This window comes from Notechis scutatus, chromosome 2, assembly GCF_049901735.1.
Source record: "Notechis scutatus isolate UNSWTSFEM ecotype Mainland chromosome 2, rNotScu1.2, whole genome shotgun sequence".
Classification (NCBI taxonomy): Eukaryota; Metazoa; Chordata; class Lepidosauria; order Squamata; family Elapidae; genus Notechis; species Notechis scutatus.
In genome coordinates this window covers 132,938,066-132,957,659 of record NC_142010.1, presented here as the reverse complement: position 1 = coordinate 132,957,659, position 19,594 = coordinate 132,938,066, and the positions used below count along the sequence as shown (strand labels likewise).

General features: G+C 37.3%; 1 protein-coding gene across 3 annotated transcripts in view; it reads left to right on the top strand.

Moving 5' to 3' along the window:
- Positions 1–19,594, top strand: part of DIP2B (DIP2 acetate--CoA ligase B (putative)) — a 190,777-nt gene that overhangs the window by 137,381 nt on the left and 33,802 nt on the right. For all 3 annotated transcript variants that reach the window (XM_026679973.2, XM_087956238.1, XM_026679972.2), the window contains 9 exons: positions 1,431–1,580; positions 6,617–6,736; positions 12,253–12,450; positions 13,642–13,733; positions 14,511–14,621; positions 15,414–15,537; positions 16,313–16,422; positions 17,135–17,237; positions 18,313–18,377. In XM_026679973.2, the coding sequence (XP_026535758.1) occupies positions 1,431–1,580; positions 6,617–6,736; positions 12,253–12,450; positions 13,642–13,733; positions 14,511–14,621; positions 15,414–15,537; positions 16,313–16,422; positions 17,135–17,237; positions 18,313–18,377 (1,073 nt within the window). The remainder of the gene's footprint in view (positions 1–1,430; positions 1,581–6,616; positions 6,737–12,252; positions 12,451–13,641; positions 13,734–14,510; positions 14,622–15,413; positions 15,538–16,312; positions 16,423–17,134; positions 17,238–18,312; positions 18,378–19,594) is intronic.

Sequence of the window (19,594 nt, the reverse complement as noted above, 5' to 3'; positions counted from 1 at the left end):
TTTCTTCTAACCACTGCACACAAGTGAGAAATGACTCTTGGACAAAACTGAAGTAGATGCTATTAGTGATCAAAACACTTTTGAAAGATGGGCTGAAAAGACTGGCATTAGTTAAACAAGTGCAGCAGTGAAAATCTGACTCTGTTTGAAAGCAGGATGATGTTTCTATTTTATATTTATGTCTCTGTCTATATATTGGAGAGGAACTTGTTGTCCTTCAGTTCCTAATCCAAGTGAAAATATGTATCCACATTTAGAAGTCCAAAACAATTCAACATTAAAATGCAGAAAGCAACTTGGCAAGGTACATATAATACACGTTCTGTCCATCTCAGTAGTTGTACGTTTAGTGACTAATAACATTGGTGAGCATAACATTCATTAATAAAGTGAATTGTGTACGAGCTTTTAATTTGTGTGGCTTATGATACATGTGTGGATATAAATGAACTTGTATTATTTGTATATACCAGTGCTGTAATCAGAATATGCTTTCTACAGAAATTGAATATTTGACTTCTAATGGCTATATAATCTATTGTAATACTATACAGAGAAATGTAATCTGTGTAATTATCAATTACTAGTAGTGTATATTTTTTTCTTGTGTTCAATCACGTCCAGTTCCTAGAGATTGCTTGAAAAAGTCCCTGCAGTTTTCTTGTCAAGGTTTTTCAGAAGTCTTTTGCCATTGAGTCCTTCCATGGACTGAGAGAAAGTGACTGGCTCAAGGTCACCCAGATGGCTCTCAGCAGTGTATTAGAAACAATTATATTGCAATTCAGTAGAAGGCAAGAGAATGATATATAAATGAAGAGAGGGTTTGCAATAACTCAGTCTAGAATTATTTTAATCCGTAGTGTCAATATCATTGTTTTTGTTGCAATTTAGAAACTTAGTGAAAATCTGTATGTTTGTAAAAGGATTCAGTTTAAGTTTTTTCTATTACATGCAGTTATCTAGATCAATTATAGAGCTTATGTGACCTTTTCCCACCACACATTTGCTGAGTTATACTGAACCATCTGAAAGAATCCTACAGTTTATAATAGTAGTTATGTGGACAAAAATTCTCCTCTTGCCCTTAGGTACAATTCTTACCTAGGCAAGAGGATGGTGTAGTGTATTGTTTTTTTCCCTGCCTCTTGAACATTGCAGTGGACATCTTAAATAAAATTCAGATAGTCTCTTTAACCTTTGAAAAGAGACAATGCGATCTGTTGGTTACCAAAGCAGAAATGGGAATTGGCATGTATAACCAAATGGAAAGTAAAAATGAAACTCAGCATGCATCATGTTCTCTCTCCTTTGTGATTTATGCTCTTGCATCAGAGAAGGGAAAAATTGTGAAGGTAACCAGTTTCCTGTTAGGTTACCTTGTAACAAGAAATAACCTGAATCTGACTTTTCTCCCTTGATCCTCTTTTCAGAGAATTTTTCAGTTCCCCCGGATGTTACCGCAACTACCTCCACACCTGCCTCTTCTGCACGCCCGTCTGCTATTGACCTTCCTCCATCAGGAATAGTGAAGGGCATGCACAAAGCATCCAACCGGTCCAGCCTTATGGACACAGCTGATGGTATATCTGCAGAACCACAATGCTGTATTGTTTCCCTCCCCCCCAAAAATAAAACTTAAGCAGGAATCAGCCATGTAATGTCACAGAATTCTGAAAGGATGACATATGGGAGTTTCCGACTCAAATGAGGCAACAGGGGCAGCAGGGAGATCCTGGTAACATGGAATCCTTAGTTCTAGTGCCCATTGCTTCTGTACAAAAATAACTATGTGTATTTAAAGTGGGGGGAAGCTCCTGTTATTTAGCTTAACTTTCCAAGCTTCCCAGACTTGACAGCAGCCATGGTCTATGAGTATGCTAACTACCTGGAGTAGCATCACAAGGATGGTTTGATGTGTATTACGATGGAAGATGCCATGTCTGCAGAGAAAAGGCTTGCAGTTTTCAAAATAGTCCCAACTAAACTCGTGAACGGAACAACTAGTCCTGTGTAACCACCAACATTTCTGTTGCTAGGATAGGCAGAAAATGTTGAGATAAGTCTCAATTGGTTTTTCCTTTGTAAGGGGAAGGGGGAAAAACCAAAAGTATGTAATTTTGTGAAAAACAAAATTAGCTTGCCTTGGTTCTTGAAGGGGTGCAAAGATTATATCAATTAAATTTGAGCAATAACAAAGAAAAGAGGGAAATGATTTCGGAATAGCCAAAATCAACCAACCAGATCTTATTTAAATTTCTGACACAGTAGGTAATATTCATTAGTAGTATTTTGCTTTCTATTCAGAATCCTGTTAAATCCCCAGATATGAGGTACACTGAGAGGTTATGTTTTGTAATCATTTCTGGAGACATAATCCTTTAATTAATACATCTTTTATAGAATGAAAGATAATTATTCTTTTTACAGGCAAAACAAAGTTCTTCAGATGAATATCAGGCAAATGCACTGGCAAAGTCTTGAATTGTATTGGTTTTTCTTTACATTTTGTTTCATACTTCTTTGGTTATATGGCAAGCTGTATCTCTGATCCTGTGTAGAAGAATAAGCTGCCAGCGCCTTTGTCAAATATTTCAGACAGAGACACATGACCACTGCTTCTAATTAAGCCTAAGGCTGAACGCATGTAAATCCAGGCCTGACAGTTGGAACTCTAGAGAAGAATAGTTCCTTCTCCAGAGTTTTCACTCCTTAAGAATCAAATAACCATATGCACACACACACTGGAGTTTGGCACATGAGAAAAGGACCCTTCATCAGCTTGGTTAAAAACATTAAAGCAACTCCATTTGCCAGTTTAGTACATCTATTAAAAATCCAACAGAGGAATCAGAAAAAAGAAAGTTGCTATTTAAAATAAAACATAGAAAACCTGCTAACTAAAACTACCAAGTGCAATTATTCCTTGAGGATATTTTCGAGGTTGATACTCCACAGCAGGATCTGGCCCTGTTTGTTCACCAGCTGCTTGAAGCCAAAGCAAGTTCACCAACAGCAGGTTTTGCTTTGAGGTGGCGAAGTAGATAGGTAGATATGGAATAACTTTCAGAGACGAAATTTCAAAATGACAAATTTTCAGATATTTGATTCATATAGATCAGGAGTGTCAAACTCGCGTCGTCACAGCATTGTCGTGACATATCACAACTTTTTTCCCCTTTCGCTAAACTGGATGTGGACATGGCCAGTGTGTGACTCATCTGGCTTCTGGGCCGCAAGCTTGACAGCCCTGATATCCTGTATAGCATAAGGCTGAATTCTAGGACAATCAACCTGCAGTGCAGTTTTATGTGAGTTTTGGTCTGGATATCCCCAAGAATGATGTGTTTAGGACAGCGTTTTTCAATCTTAGCAACTTTAAGAAGGCTGGCTAGGGAATTCTGGGTGTTATAATCCACACATCTTCAAAGTTGCCAAAGTTGAGAAACATTGGTTTAGGGTAATGGTTTATAGGAAGAGAAACCTATTCTGTCACACTAGAATGTTTTTGTGCTTTTCAAAGTTCTTTGAAAAGCACAAAAACAGGTCCATATGCAGTTTTTCAGGTCCATATGCAGTTTTTCAATTTGTGATTTAATAACCCAAATTTGGGAAGTTGCACTGCTCACTTTCCCAGAAATTGCAAATATTTTCACTGCTGCAACTGGGGTCAGCCTTTCAGTTTATGTGTGAGCAGAATATATTAGCTCTTTAACTCCTGTCTGGTCACCCTAGATCAGGGCTGTCAAACTGGCAGCCCATGGGCTGGATATATCACATACAGGCCACAGCCATCCTGGCTCTGAAAAGGCAAAAAGCATCACAATATGTCACAATCTGGCCCATGACACGATCAAGTTTGACACCCGTGCCCTAGACAGTTCTTGCAGTTGTCAAAAATATAATTTATGCCCAGAGATTTTCCTTTCCTATTCTTTGCTGCTACACTATTGATTTTGTATCCCTGGGAAGAGCCAAAACCTGCTGTCTGATTTGTCGTCATGTCCCACTGTATGGAATTCCTGTTGCTGCTTATAAGTCAGTATTTCTGGGAATTGGACAAAATACACTTCTTTGATATGACTAGGAATGTATGGTTGGAATAATCACAAGTTACTGTCATTTTTATTGTGTTTTCAGATGTCTTTCCATTGTTAATTACCAAATAATGGCTATAAGAGTAAAATATTAAGAAAGTAAAGCCTGGCACATAAATAATGAAATTGTATTTCTAAATAAAATTGGAAAAGTTTTGTTTTCTTTCTTTTAAAGAATTAGTCCTGTGTGGTAGAGTACAAATATCAGTGATAAATTGGATTTGTTGAACAATTTCTTGGATGAACATCAGAGCCGCTGCCTTTTTCATATTGGATAGTCCCATATTGTTTTTTCTCTGCAGTCACAGTTGTAGTTTGTATTAACATTTGTGTAAAACAAGCATGTTGCTTGTGCAATATCATCTGCTACCACTATAACCGAAGGCAGACTTTTTTTCAGTTCTTATCTCTGTACCTAAATTCCCACAGGATTTCTTGTTTTTCTTTTTTTGGTGAGGTCTCTGCTTGTCATAGCATAGCTTTTTTCACCCTTGCTCTGTTTCTGTTTTTAGAAACTGTATTTGCCTTAGAAACAAGTTTTGCAGCCAACAAAACGATAGCTGATTTCACATGTGTGAATTAAACATATTTATTAGAAAATTCGGATTGCTCGTTTTGAGGTAAAAAGTACAAAGGCAAAGCAGCTGCTTTGTATGTATTACTCCTACAGCCATGTTTGGTATTTTAAAAAGGGGGTTTTGATATTGCTCATTTATTGAGCTAGTTCCATCTCTAGAGAAGTGATTTTGTCCCACTTTTCAGCGCAACTGCTTTCCATGTTAAAAAAAAAAAGTATAATTGTTAAGTGTCCTACTTTTTATATAAAATGCCTATTCTTGTGGAGTTTGCCTACTTAAAGATTGGGGAGGGGGAAACCCCAAACTATTGTAGCTGTAGGACTTTTGCTACAAGTAATCCTTGGTTAATAATGGCAATTGGGACCCAGAATTTCTGTCACTAAGCAGTATGTCACGTGACCACATTGCTTAGAGACGGAAATCCTAGCAGTCCCTATTGCCATTATTAATCTACTCTGGCTGGTCATTCAGTAAAGATCCAACCCGATCCTAGCCATTCCTGGCTTGGACCCCCCTCCCAGCCTCAAGTCTCAGTAAGCGACTGCTTCCTCTTGAACGCCCCCTATCAGTTATATTCATGCCCCATCTTGGCCCTTTTGACTGCCCTGCACAGTGATGCTCCTCAGCAGAGATGGCAGTTACACTGGGGCTGAAGCAGAGAGGCCTATGGCTTCCCACAGCTGCCACTTTAGCTCCACCCACCACCACTACTGAGGAGTGCCACCTCCTGCTGCAGCTTAACCACCAAAGGGCCACAAAACCCCAGCCGCCCCTCCAACCTGCACTCCACTGGGTCTTGTGCTCATCATTGTCTTTTTTCTCCAGTCACTGACAAGGCACACCTGGCCCGGCCCTATGCAAAGTAGCTGCTGGCTACACCATGCTTTCTTCCTGATGCCACGTGCACCCTTCTTCTCACAATGCTTCGTACAGATTGTGCAACATTCCGTTTATAACAACTTACAAAAATTGTATACATTTTGAGACCTAGGTGTACGTGCCAATCGATCAGTACCGCTGTATCTTTGAGCGGCCGCTGAACAAATGAGTGTTAAGCAAGAACTGCCTGTATTTATGTGGTAGGCTGTTCATGCTTTGGAAATGATTGAGAAGAAATGTTTCAGACCATGAGCATATCTGCCTGCTATTCATTGAAACAGCCTAATTTTCTTCATGCCTTCCCCTGAAACCTGAAAGAAAGATTTTGCTGCTTTAAGGAACCTGCTTAATAAAGGTAGTATGACTGTTAAAACAGAGGCCCTCTTTTTGTCACATTCATGCAAAATCCTGAAAAGGAATGAGGGTTCTTTAATGAATACCAGAATTGTGCTGTGCAATGATTTTTGAAGTATGTAAAGCCTTTGAAGATAATTGTCTAGCGTTTAATAAGTCTCCAGTTGTCTTTGCACCCTCTGGTGGCCATGTCCTAAGGCAATCATTAGCAATATAGCCTTGAATGCAGCTGTGTCCATTCAGCCAAACATTTCTGATCAGCTAGGAATTGAGATCTGAAAAATATTGATAAATGCCATGTTTTGTAGCCCTAGCAGAAATAAAAGGTATCTTATGATAACATCCACCATAGGACACAATAAACCTATATATCCTGTGTGATGCCAATATTAATGGTAAATTTGAAAAGCAGAAAAATAATCAAGTATTAGAAAACATCTTGTGAAATATTCAGTTTATTCTACATTTGGGCTTCACCCCAAATATAAGATATCTTTATATATCAGAAAGATTATGTAATTTCTCTAAAATTAAATTACCAATATTTTACAATGGCTCTCATTTCTAAACTTGCAAAAATGTATATGGCAACAACAGTGGAGTTCTTTTGCCAAGTGGTCAGCCAGATTTTTGTAGCCCAGATATTATAGGTCTACATTTGCTCATATTTGATGTATTTCTGGTTAACTCAACTTATTTCCTAAATTGCAGGTGTCCCTGTAAATAGCAGAGTCTCCACTAAAATCCAGCAGCTACTCAATACTCTGAAGCGACCTAAACGGCCACCTCTGAAGGAATTCTTTGTGGATGATTTTGAAGAGATTGTGGAAGGTATATGGATTGGGTATCTTTCTATGAACTATATATTGTGGCTATTCTCATATACCAATGCATCTTAATCTCCTTTTTCTCATTTCTGCATGTTTACTTTAAATCTTTTTTTTAAAAAAATAAAGTTTTATTTGGGTTTTCACACACAAAATACAAGTAAAACATCTTTTTTGAAAATAGCATGGTCCCGGGTTGAACTTCTTTATACAGACACAAAACTCAATTTCATGCTCCTTTTTGTATTCTATTCCATATCTTATACTATTTTACATTTTCTATATAGTTTTTCCCCTCTTTTAATTTTCTCAATTTTATTTTGATTATCTCATCTCAATTCAAATCATTATATTTATACTTTTGTCTGTTCTGTTTCAATTTCATATTATCTTTTCTCATTAAACAAATTTTCTCCTGTAGTTACTAATTGGAGTATGACACCTTTATATCTTTTAATTACATCCATTCAACTCTTATTTAAACTTCAATATATACCTTAAGTTTATGACCTTCAATATAATACATAATACATAACTTCCAATCGAATTCTGCTTGGTACATTCTTATAATACACACTATATTCTTTAAAAAAAAGAAAGATTGTAAATATTTATTTATTTATTTATTTATTTGATTTGCCAATTGTTTACAAGATAATAAGTATAAGTATATACATAGTTGTGAATACATGAAATGGGTACATATAAGAAAAATAAAAGAAGAATAAGAGAAACAATAGGACAGGGACGGTAGGCACATTGGTGCGCTTATGCACGCCCCCTACAGACCTCTTTGGAAAGGGGTGAGGTCAATAGTAGACAGTCTAAGGTTAAAGTTTTTGGGGTTTGGGGAAGAAACTACAGAGTCGGGTAGAGTATTCCAGACATTGACCACTCTATTGCTGAAGTCGTATTTCCTGCAATCAAGTTTGGTGCGGTTAACTTTGAGTTTGTATCTATTGTGTGCTCTTGTGTTGTTATGGTTGAAGCTGAAGTATTCATTGACAGGTAGGACATTGCAATGTATGATTTTATATACCATGCTTAAATCAGACCGAAGATGGCGTAATTCAAGGTTTTCTAGTTCTAGAATTTCAAGTCTGGTGGCATAAGGTATTCTACAACGAGTAGAGGAGTGGAGAACTCTTCTTGTGAAATATTTCTGGACTTTCTCAATTGTGCTAATATCAGATACGTAATGTGGGTTCCAGACTGATGAACTGTATTCGAGTATTGGTCTAGCAAATGTTTTGTATGCTCTGGTTAGTAGTGTGATATTACCAGAGAAAAAGCTACGTAAGATTAGGTTAACAACTCTTAATGCCTTTTTGGCTATGTAGTTGCAGTGGGCTCTAGCACTTAGATCATTAGAGGTGAGTATTCCAAGGTCCTTTACAGAGCTTGGGTCATCAACAAGATCTTGACTATTCAGCTTGTATTTTATTTTCTGATTTTTTTTGCCAATATGTAAGACAGAGCATTTATTTGTTAAGATTTGAAGTTGCCATTTGTTTGACCATTCTGATACATAGTCAAGATCTTTTTATAGGGTAGCAGTATTGTCTGTGGTATTGAACAGCTTTACATCATCAGCGAAAAGAACGCAATTGCTCTTAATATGATCACAGAGGTCATTTATGGAGAGTATGAAGAGAGTTGGTCCTAGAACACTGCCTTGGGGGACACCACTGTTGACAGGTACAGAATTTGATAGGACGCTCCCAATTTTGACCATTTGTTGTCTGTTTGCCAGGAATGCTTCTATCCAGTTATGCAGTTGTCCAGAGATACCATAGGATTTTATTTTTAGGAGTAGTTTGTCGTGTACCACTGAATCAAAGGCTTTACAGAAGTCTATGTAGATTGCGTCTATTGCTTTGCCCTGGTCGAGTTGTGTCGTCCATATGTTTTTGCAGTGTAAGAGTTGCAGATTACAGGATAGTTTTTTTCTGAAACCAAATTGTTTATTGGAGAGTAGGTTTTTTGTCTCTAAGTGGAGGATGATGGATTGGTTAATAATTGATTCCATGACTTTACAGGTGACGCAGCATAAAGAGATTGGTCTGTAATTTTCAACTAGGCTGGGGTCTCCCTTTTTGAAGATGGGGATGACTGTGGCTTGTGACCATAGGTTAGGCAAGGAGCTGGTCCTGAAAGATTTTTCAAAGATTATGCTTAGAGGTTTGGCTATGGCAGTGGATAGCTTTTTTAAGAAGTAGGCACATATTCCATCCGGTCCAATAGATAGAGATGGTTTTAGATTGCGTAGTGCTTTTTCAACATTGTCTTCTGTAAAATCGATATGTATTAGATCATTGTTGTTATCTGTGGTACGGCTAGGAAATACTGGGCATGATCCATTGCTGTTTACAAATACTGAGCCGAAGAATGTGTTAAATATATGTAATTATAAACCCTCATTCCATTCCAGTTCAGTTCTATCATTAATAATCATTAAAATCTTAACATCTTTAACACTTCTTTTCAATTAAATATCATACTTCCTTAAAAACACATATAAACTCCATAATTAATTTTTCCCTTATTTCTCTTCACATATGTTTTATAAATCATTAAATATACCTTTTGTTACATTTATTTATTGACAAGCATTCCACTGAATTACGATAGCTATTTTATCAGACATTTTAATCATACATTATTTTATTTTCTAAAATTATTTCTGCTTCTAATATAACCATACTATCTTATGTACTTTTGCAGAATCCCCTTTTCCATTAAGTTTTCACCCATTATCTCTAAATAGCCCCTGTTTCCTCTGTATTTTGTTTCTGTCCTTTATAACTTTTTTTCCTTTCTTCCCTCTCATCTTCTCCCTCCCCTTTTTACCCCCTTGTCTCTCTAGTTCTAATTCTCTCTTCTGCATTTCCCTCTTCTGTTGCTTTCTGATTTTATACTTATTTTTCACTCTATTTTTGGGGGGGAGTTGTTTTTCCCAATCTTAAACTTTCCATTCTCTTTCCCCCCTTTCCTCCCCCCCCCCCCATCTAAGATTACTTGTTCATTAAAGATGGCTTCTTCTTTGTCGCAATCTTTTTGTTCTGCAGGCATTTCTTGTTGTTTCTCATAATTCCAAATCTCCATTTCTAAAAACTGAAATACGAACCCAAAAGAACCTCTCCCTTCTGGTGCATCTTCTTTGTACTTTTTAAGTTCCATTTTCAGTTCTTCTAAAAGTAGAGCCATTTTAAACAGTTTTAAACAACCACCCAATTGATTTTAGTCATTTAAAACAATAACCAAGAATCCAGAAATCATCAAGTAATCCAGATAGTCCTGAGTTATATCTTCTTATTTCTTTTTCAACTTTCTCTTCCTGGGGTTTTTGTTGCGATATTTCAGTTAGAATGTATCTTTTGGAAGTCTTGTTGAGATTTTGCTGTAAGTTCTTTTTTAATTCCAGGCAGTCTCTTCCCTTCCAGATCCTGCCCTTTTATTCTTTTTCTCTCCTTTCCTGTTTTCAAAAGCTTTTAATTATCCAGAAATCTTTATTATCCCTTTGATTTTTTATTTTCAGCATTAAATGCCTATTGATGTCAAAGTGGATTTTTTCTCCAATTTCTTGCTTAAGTCTCTTAGCTGTCAGTATAGGAAAAGGAGAAAACCAAATCTTTTCCCTTTTCTCTCTCCTTTGCAGCTTAAAAATCTTCTTAGGGAACAATGTTATTGTTTTTTAACAGTTTCAATTCCAGGGTACCTTAGTTGTTGCTTTTGCTGTTTGACCCGGTCAACCAAAACTTTCTCTTCTTATCTTCCTCCTGCACATTCTTTTCCGGTCGAGTTCTTCTTTGTGGTGGCCATTTCTGACCACGGCTGCAACCGCCTTCGGGAAAGGGAGTAATGGCCAGCTGGGGAGGAGAGATGCGGCTCTCCTCAACCCTGCTGGCAATCTTCCCCCTCTTCACCACCTCTACGGGGTGGCTTAGCCCTGAAGCCAGCCGGCTCAGGGCGCTCCAGTGGCGAGCATGGATCGAAGCCTCGTAGAGACAAGGTTTCAGTCTGTCGCTGAAAAAGCTCAAACCGGAAATCCATGTTTACTTTAAATCTTAAAGTCCATTAATTAATTAAAAGTCTTTTCCTTGGTCAAGTGTTGAGAAAAATTTATAAGATAACTATCTCAGGTTAACAGAAGAACCTCTAAGTGACTGTAGAATAAATATTCTTAGAAGGTCAAATTCCTTGAATTGAAATCACCTGATATGTTTTTTCTTGGATTTTAATAAAATACATTTTGTCTCCTCTTTTTTATTAATATAGTTACTGTGTTTCTCCAACAATACGGCCTCCACCAATAGGAAGGCCCAGCATGATTTCTAGGCATGAGGTAAAATTAAGCCCCACCCCTAGAATTTAGGCCTATTTAAACCATGTGTTTCCCCGCCATTTCTCACATTCGTTAGAACTACACGAGGTGAAAATAAATGGGGGGGAAGGGCGGGGGGGTGGGGTGGGGAGAAAACTTGCCTTTAGGAGTGCCCTGCAGGTAGCCTAGGCTAGAATACCCCGATCTACTACCGATAGAACATCAGCCAATAGAAGGTCCCCGAAGACAGAGTCACCAGCCGCTTCGACCAGCCGGTTGAAGAGGCCTCACGGCGAGGGGAGTGTGCGCTCGCCCCGAGGCCGCTTCTACTGGCCGATCGAAGTGGCTGGTGACTGCCCTTGGGGAGCTTCCATCGCCCGAAAGACACTGCCTAATGGCGAGGGGACACGGGCAGCCACGCCTCGCCCCGAAGCGGCTGGGGACTCTGCCTTTGGGGAGCTTTCGTCAGCCGATAGAAACGGCCTTGTGGAGAGGTACGTGCGCATGGGCTGCTCTCGGTGGGGGAGGAAATTAAGTCACCCCCGAAAAGACAGCCTAGCCTTATTTTGTGAGAAACACAGTATTTCTTTGTTCTTTATTCTATCATCTACTCCCACTTCAGAATTTGCTACCCTGTTGGTCTATATAACGAATAGTTTGTCTTTATTTCTAAAAATTGCAAACTTCTTTACTTCTCTAAACACCATCCAGTTTGTCCCCTTTTTCTTGCCCTCTTCTGTCTTTGCTTTTTTTTTTTTTAAACTCAAGTCCTATTTTCTGATCTGTCTGATTGAGAGTTAAAATTTTCTGGATATGAATTTTAACCTTGGTATATTCTATATTGCATCTAATATGTGGTTCACGCTATACAATATAATTATACAGTAGCAGCAACAGTAATAGCAGGTTTCTACCAAATGCAGTTGGATTAACAATATGGTTTTCTAGGTTTGGAAGCACATGCATTTCCTATCTCCTATTGTGAGACATTTTTCCTTAGCAACAAATATATTCAAATTGCTTTGACCTTTAAGGAATAGTTTTAAAAACCCTAATTATTAGAACCATTGGAGGGGAAGTGTGGGGAATCCTTTCCATCACTAATAAGGGGAGATGTAGAGTTTATTAGCATTTTTAGAACATTGTTCTATTTTGTGAATGGTTTTAACATTTGATTGGATGGGGTTTTTTTGTAGTTCCTCAGCCAGATCCTAATCAACCGAGGCCTGAGGGACGTCAGATGACACCTGTGAAGGGAGAACCCTTGGGTGTAGTGTGCAATTGGCCTCCTGCTTTAGAAGCAGCTCTGCAACGCTGGGGAACAACACAGGCCAAATGCCCTTGTTTGACAGCCCTGGATGTCTCTGGGAAACCCGTCTACACATTGACATATGGTGAGTTTCATTCGCTTGATGGTCTTCATGTTATACCGTACATATCTCTATATTGAGCCAGGGTGGTGCAGTGGTTAGAATGCAGTACTGTAGGCTACTCCTGCCGGCTGCCTGTAATTTGGCAGTTTGACTCAGGCTCAAGGTTGACTCAGCCTTCCATCCTTCCAGATTGTTGGGGGCAATAGGCTGACTCTGTAAACCTCTCAGAGAAGGCTGTAAAGAATTGTGAAGCAGTATATAAGCTATTGCTATCTCTTTGAGATAGCTATCGCTTTGCTTGATGCATTAGCAGTTAATTGATGAAGTAGTGTTTTGCTAATCTGCATTCATTCTGCCCTGCATGGACATAAGGCTTTTGTCTAATGTATACAGTGTATATAGATTATATATAGTTATAGTACATAGTTACATCTATGATAACCATAGCACAGATTGCATATTAAGTTTCACCAAGTAGTCAGCAAAGCAATACAGATTGGATACATTAAAAGAAAAAAAAAAGGTAATCCAAAGTAATGAGAACACTCTTACTATTCTGTTTTGTAGATTTAAGTTGTGATAAGTTTATATTTTATTTGGGGCATAGTATGTTTGTGTATCATTGGGTATACAGCATCTCTATTGGCTACTTTCTGCTCCATAGCAAGTAAAGCCTCATTCAGGATGGTCAGCAGCTATTAATCTCTGGCTGGCATTACAGGGAAGAACATAACACTAAGAAAAGAAGCACCTTTGTGTTTGGTTGCTCAGAGTTAGTGCCATTGTACAGGATATATTCTTGCTTCTCTTGTCTGTCAACCCCAATATTATTCACAGGACAGCTCGATTTATTTCATTAAGATTGTCATCTGAGGCACTTATCTTTTTGGGTCAAATTGAATGGCAGTTAAGTTCATAGCCTTTTCAGTGGTCTAATCCTGAACCATTCTGTGGGTGCTCCTTTTATGGTGCCCAAGGCATCAAAGGAGGATCTTGTTTTCTCATGCATTTATCAGGATTTAGTGTTTATTTAGCTGCTGAATTTAATTTTTTGGGACCCTTTTCCCCTTCATACTGCAAACCAAGACAGATATCATGGTTGCAATATGAATGTACTTCTTTGATAAATAATAAATATTATGTATGTATGTAATGCTGATGGTATGTTGCTAATGCCACAAATGTGTTGATTGCTTTGTCTCTTTATTCAAGGCAAACTGTGGAGCAGAAGCCTTAAGTTGGCATATACACTATTGAACAAGCTGGGCACCAAAAATGAGCCTGTATTGAAACCTGGAGACAGGGTAAGATGCTTTACCTTCTAACTCACACTTCTTATGATAAACAAGAGTGATCAATCAGGTGCACAGGTAGTTTTCACTTAACAATAATCAGGAATACAATTTTCATTAGTAAGTGATACAGTTGTAAAATGTGATGTCAAATGACTGCATTGCTTAGTGACAGTAATCTGGCAGTCCCAGTGCCGCCTGGTGGGGGAGGTGCTGGGTTGGCCAGAACTTTGAGGACCAGTTGTAAATACAGGTAGTTCTCGACTTAACGACCACCACTGAGCCCAAAATTTATGTTGCTAAGGAAGACAGTTGTTAAATGAGTTTTATCCCATTTTACAACCATTCTTGCTGCAGTTAAGTGAATCAGTGCAGCTTTAAATTAGCAATATGGTTGTTGAGTGAATCTGACTTTTCCATTGACTTTGCTTGTCAGAAGGTCACAAAGGATGATCACATGACCCTGGGACACTGCAGTCATCAAATTCAGACCATTGCCCAACGTCTGAATTTTTATCATGTGACCACGAGGATGCTGCAGTGGTCATAAGTATGAAAAACATCCATAAGTTATTTTATGAACGAGTAGTTTTGAGCCAAGTACTACCTGTATAACCAATCTATTATAACTGGTAGAACTTTGTGTGTGTGTGTGTGTGAATAACCTTTTGAAAACTACTCATGTACTTTGTTCAATTAAAATATCCACTTTCACCTATTAAATGTAATGGTCAAAACACAAATGCTGTTTCCCTTCTTTCTCTAACAAAGTGTTTTTGTGAATCACAGGTAGCCCTTGTTTATCCTAATAATGACCCTGTCATGTTCATGGTGGCATTTTATGGCTGTTTGCTGGCTGAAGTCCTCCCAGTGCCGATAGAGGTGCCTCTAACGAGAAAGGTAATAGTGATTGATCATAGAGGAGTCATAAGCCATGAGTGCAAATAAGAAACAAACCAGTTGTTGCTCTTAGATGCATTTACATTCTAGAGGTTTCAACCAGTTGCTCCTTTGGTAAGTTCTCAGGCTTGCAAAGAGATGTTCAAGTGGTCCTCCATTTCACAGTTATTATATAGACAAATTCACAAAACCATGGTTTCTTTCTCTGTATGCTCACTGTGAAATAGGAGAAGAATCTCAGAATTAAGCACTTTAAAATATAATAGTGGGGACACTGGTGTCTATTCTATATTCCACTGAGTTTTATAGCACAGTAGTCACATAAGGGAAGGGTAGATCCTTCGGTCGCTTAAAAGCTGTGTTATTATGTTTTAAACATTACTGTGCTTGTTTAAACGTTGACATTTTTACACGTTTCAGTTTTAATAAAATTAAAATTCAACAGTGAAAAAAGTAGACTATTCATAGCTATGTTAATTGTTATGCTAAAAGTACAAATTTATTTAATTTGAACAATAGTCTGAAAATCAACTTTTATTGAAACTTTTTTTCTTATTAAAGAGATTGCAATTCAGATTACAAGCTGTGTTTACTAAAGGGTCAAATTTTAGGCAATTTTATGCTTTTCTACAATTGATATTATTCTCAAACCACAATCTGGATAAGTGCATTTGCTCTGTCACAATGTTACTATCCATTTACTAATACTTTACTGAATTATAAGTTTTGCGTGGTTAAAAGTGACATTGGTTACTAATCTGCAAATCATCGTTGTTCCCTTCCTTTTCTCAGGATGCTGGTGGCCAACAGATTGGCTTTCTACTGGGTAGTTGTGGCATTGCTTTGGCCCTCACCACTGAAGTTTGTCTGAAGGGGCTCCCCAAAACACAAAATGGAGAAATTGTGCAATTCAAGGGTTTGTTACATTTAAAATGGTTTAAGTTTTTTTTTTTAAAGTAATGAAAATGGTTGCCTACATCTACTTCTCCACCAGTTGTAGAAAAAATAATTGACCTAAATATAGTGATTGTAACTCTACTTGACATAATCAGGTTATGAATCTAATTATCAAAAAATATATAGCATTGCTATATCATTCCTTTAGCGGAGGAATCATTAGATTGTTATGCCTCAATAATTAGAATTACCTGTACTCCTGCTGTTGAATCCACTAACCACAATATCTTTCATAATGGGAATGAACTGGAAACACATTGTCTTGTTGCTCTGTGGCTTTGAACACAAAACAGTGAAGCTCTAAATAGCCTTACACATCGAGTATCACTTAATACTATAAAAATGATGTGTTCTGCTTATTTTTTTTCCTCAGTTTCACATATTTGTAAACAGCTGGTACATAGCAATTTCATCCAATACAATTATGGAAAATAGTAAAAAAATATTTCCATTATCACAATTATATCTCTGCAAAGAGAGTTTCTGAGAAATCTGCTGGACTTCTGAGGCAACCCTAATTTCATCATTCCTTTTGTGGGTCACAGTAATCTGTATTCTATGTATTGTTATTGCCTATTACTTTTTAAATTAACTTTTCCTGAGGATTAGACATCCGACATTAAGAAAACGGGGGAACTGAATTTGGAGTAGCATGCCAGATTTCCATGATGTGCATTGTAAGTTCAACCCTAACAGCTTGTCACCTAAATTTTGAGTTTCTTTTTTGGTTCTAGGTTGGCCAAGGCTCAAGTGGGTGGTTACAGATTCCAAGTACCTCTCCAAAACACCAAAGGATTGGCAGCCCAACATTTCAAATGCAGGGACTGAGCCAGCTTATATTGAGGTATATAGATGCAAATGAGATTTGACAAAATAAAATACGTTATGATTGTTAATACCTTTAGGTCATTGCAAATATTTTATGCAGCAAGTATGTCCTCTTTTTCTTGAACATGTGTGCTTTAAGATTAATTTAGGTTTTGTTCATAATCTCAGTCCGTGTCTCATAGGGAATTAACAAATGTGACACAAATATTTAAATATTGAAAACACACTTCATCTGGAACAAGGAGGCAGAATTATTGAACACCTCCTCAGTATTTAACATTTTTAAAATCAAGAATTGCATACCTCACCAGTATAGCAGCATTTTGGTGTGCCTTATCTGATTTGGGCTTTATGGAGAATGTATCATTTGCTGAACTAGTAGCTAACTTTACAGTGTTAGCAAAACTTCTACACTTATAGCAGATTCCCTCTCCCTATTTTTTATCTGATCGATCTTTTTTTGTGCTAAGAATTTCAGAAACCTATGTCACAAATTTCCCACATTTATTTAGAACGAAGATGATGTAAGGGAAGAATATCTAGGCTTAAATTTTTGGCATTGTGATCAACACTGAGCGCTTTTGAAGGTAGACTTCACTATACAAGCACACAAGCACAGCCATGAAAAGAAAGACCAAATGACTACATCTTTATGAATCATGATGTAAATATAACTATAGTGATTCCTGATAAAGTTTAATTGTCGATGTTAATATTCTTTTTTTCAGTACAAGACCAGCAAGGAGGGGAGCGTGATGGGTGTAACTGTGTCTCGAATTGCTCTCTTGTCTCATTGTCAGGCTCTGTCTCAGGCATGCAACTACTCTGAGGGTGAGCCCTATGATACTTCTCATACTACATACAAGACTAAATCATTTCCCTTAGAAGACAAAGACAAACTGCATTGGGGGGAGGTGGTGCCCATATAAAGTGAATGGATGAATTTTCTATGTATGTATGTATGTATGTGACATTAGCATAATTCTTGCCTGCATAATCAGATATCTGTATAAATTATTCTGGGAAACAGTTTAGGGCTGGTAGTAATAGCTATTTTTATTTTGAAAGATAAGGATATTTTCTTCTCTCTAAATATATTGCCTTCCTGCCTCTCATTTAAAGAATCCTGAATTTTAAGAAAACATTAAAGTACCATCACTACAAAATTCAAAGAAATTAAAATAAAGTTTGTTATTTATAAATGAAATACTATTTTAACCTTTTTTGGTTGGGATCCCAGAGATGTTTATTGCTATTGCCAATGCATATGTGATTTTTTTCCCTTTCTTCCATATCCCACATAATCACTCAATAATGGGCAACATATAAATCAATCAATCAAACAAATAAATCCTAATTGCCATTTTCACTGCAGATTTTTATTTTCTTTTATTTTTTTTATATCCTGCATCCTGCCTTTATTATTTTTTACAAATAACTGAAACCAGTGAACATATCCAAAACACCCTCTTCCTCCTCCTCTTTTCCTCACAACAACCCTGGGAGATGGGTTGAGCTGAGAGAGGGAGAGAGATTGGCCCAAAGTCACCCAACAGGCTTTCATGGTTAAGGTGGGACTAGAATTCACAATCTCCCATTTTGTAGCCTGATGACTAGGTCAAATTTGCTAATTTCCCACAGAAATATTTATTGAAGCTATACAGTTCGATCCATGGACCTTTGTGATGCAAGTATAAAAAGAGTGGTGTTTGCATCACTTACTCAATCTTTTTCCCCTCTGATGAATGGTGATGAAGGCTAATACCAGATCGTAACCCAAGTTTCTTATAGACATTGAAACCAAAGACAACGATAGGCTTTTTCATTTTTCTTATGATAAAAAGAACCCATTTTTTTTGCAAAAGAGATGTATATTTTGAATTTGTATTGTTAACATTTGTTTTAGGTGAAACACTAGTGAATGTTCTGGATTTTAAAAAGGATGCAGGATTGTGGCACAGCATGCTAACGGTGAGTTGGTCTTTTGAGGGTATTTTCACAAATACCGCTAAAATTAGGCTTAGTGTTAAAAATGACAGAGCCTTTAAAAACGGCGTGATCAAGGTCTGATGAACAGTTGAAAAAGGGATCTTGCAATTAATGTTTTCACTTAGAATAGAGATGGACAACTTTTTGGTGACCTTAACACCATTTAACTTTTCTTTTTGAGATGGTGGTAGCTTCAGAGGGACCAACATGGAGCTACATCATATGTGTGGAAAAGGGCTGAGATGTCTATTTTTACTGGTTTTAATCTTTGTGGGATCCCATTATGGTATTCATGTGTTTTCCTGCTCAAAATGTCACAAATTATTTTGATTGCTGACAAATAGTAGTTTCCCCAGCAAATGGTGGTGGTATGGCCAGAGAAGCCTCAGAAGGTCATAGCAAGCTTGTTTGGTGGCTGAAGGTGGCAATGAGCACTGGATTTGCCCACTTCTAAGTTAGAATAAGATGTTTCTATTCCTTGAGATATATTTCTTTCATTCTTTTGTTGTGTTTGCACTGTGATTTTTCTGTGAAACAATGCTCAGGGAAGGTTATCATACTTATAACCATAACCATGTAATAATAATAATAATAATAATAATAATAATAATAATAATAATAATAATAATAATAATAATAATAATAATAATAATAGAATGATCTGTAATGAAACATGAAATAGCTGGATCCCTAAAAGTCGATCTGGGCAAAGGCATTGTCTAAATAATAAAGTGTTCTGTGTAAAAGAAGGCTGATGGAGATTAGACTAGCCAAAGCCCATTTTAGGAATTTGGGAACTATACAGGTAAGGTAGTTCTTGGCTTACAACAGTTCATTTCATGACTGTTCAAAGTTATTATGTAGTTGAAAAAGTGACTTATGACCATTTTTCACACTTATGACCATGGCAGCATCCACATGGTCACGTGACTTACATTCAGATGCTTGACAATTGACTCACATTTATGACAATTGCAGTGTTTCAGAGTCATGTGATCGCCTTTTGTGACCTTTTCTGACAAGCGAAGTCAATGAGGAAACCAGATTCACTTAACAACTGTGTTACCAATTTTAATGGCTGCAGTGATTCACTTAACAAAGGTGGTGAGAAAAGTCATAAAATGGGGCAAAAGTCACTTAACAAATTTCTCATTTAACAACAGAAATTTTGGGCTCAATTGCCCTGTTGCAAGTAGAGA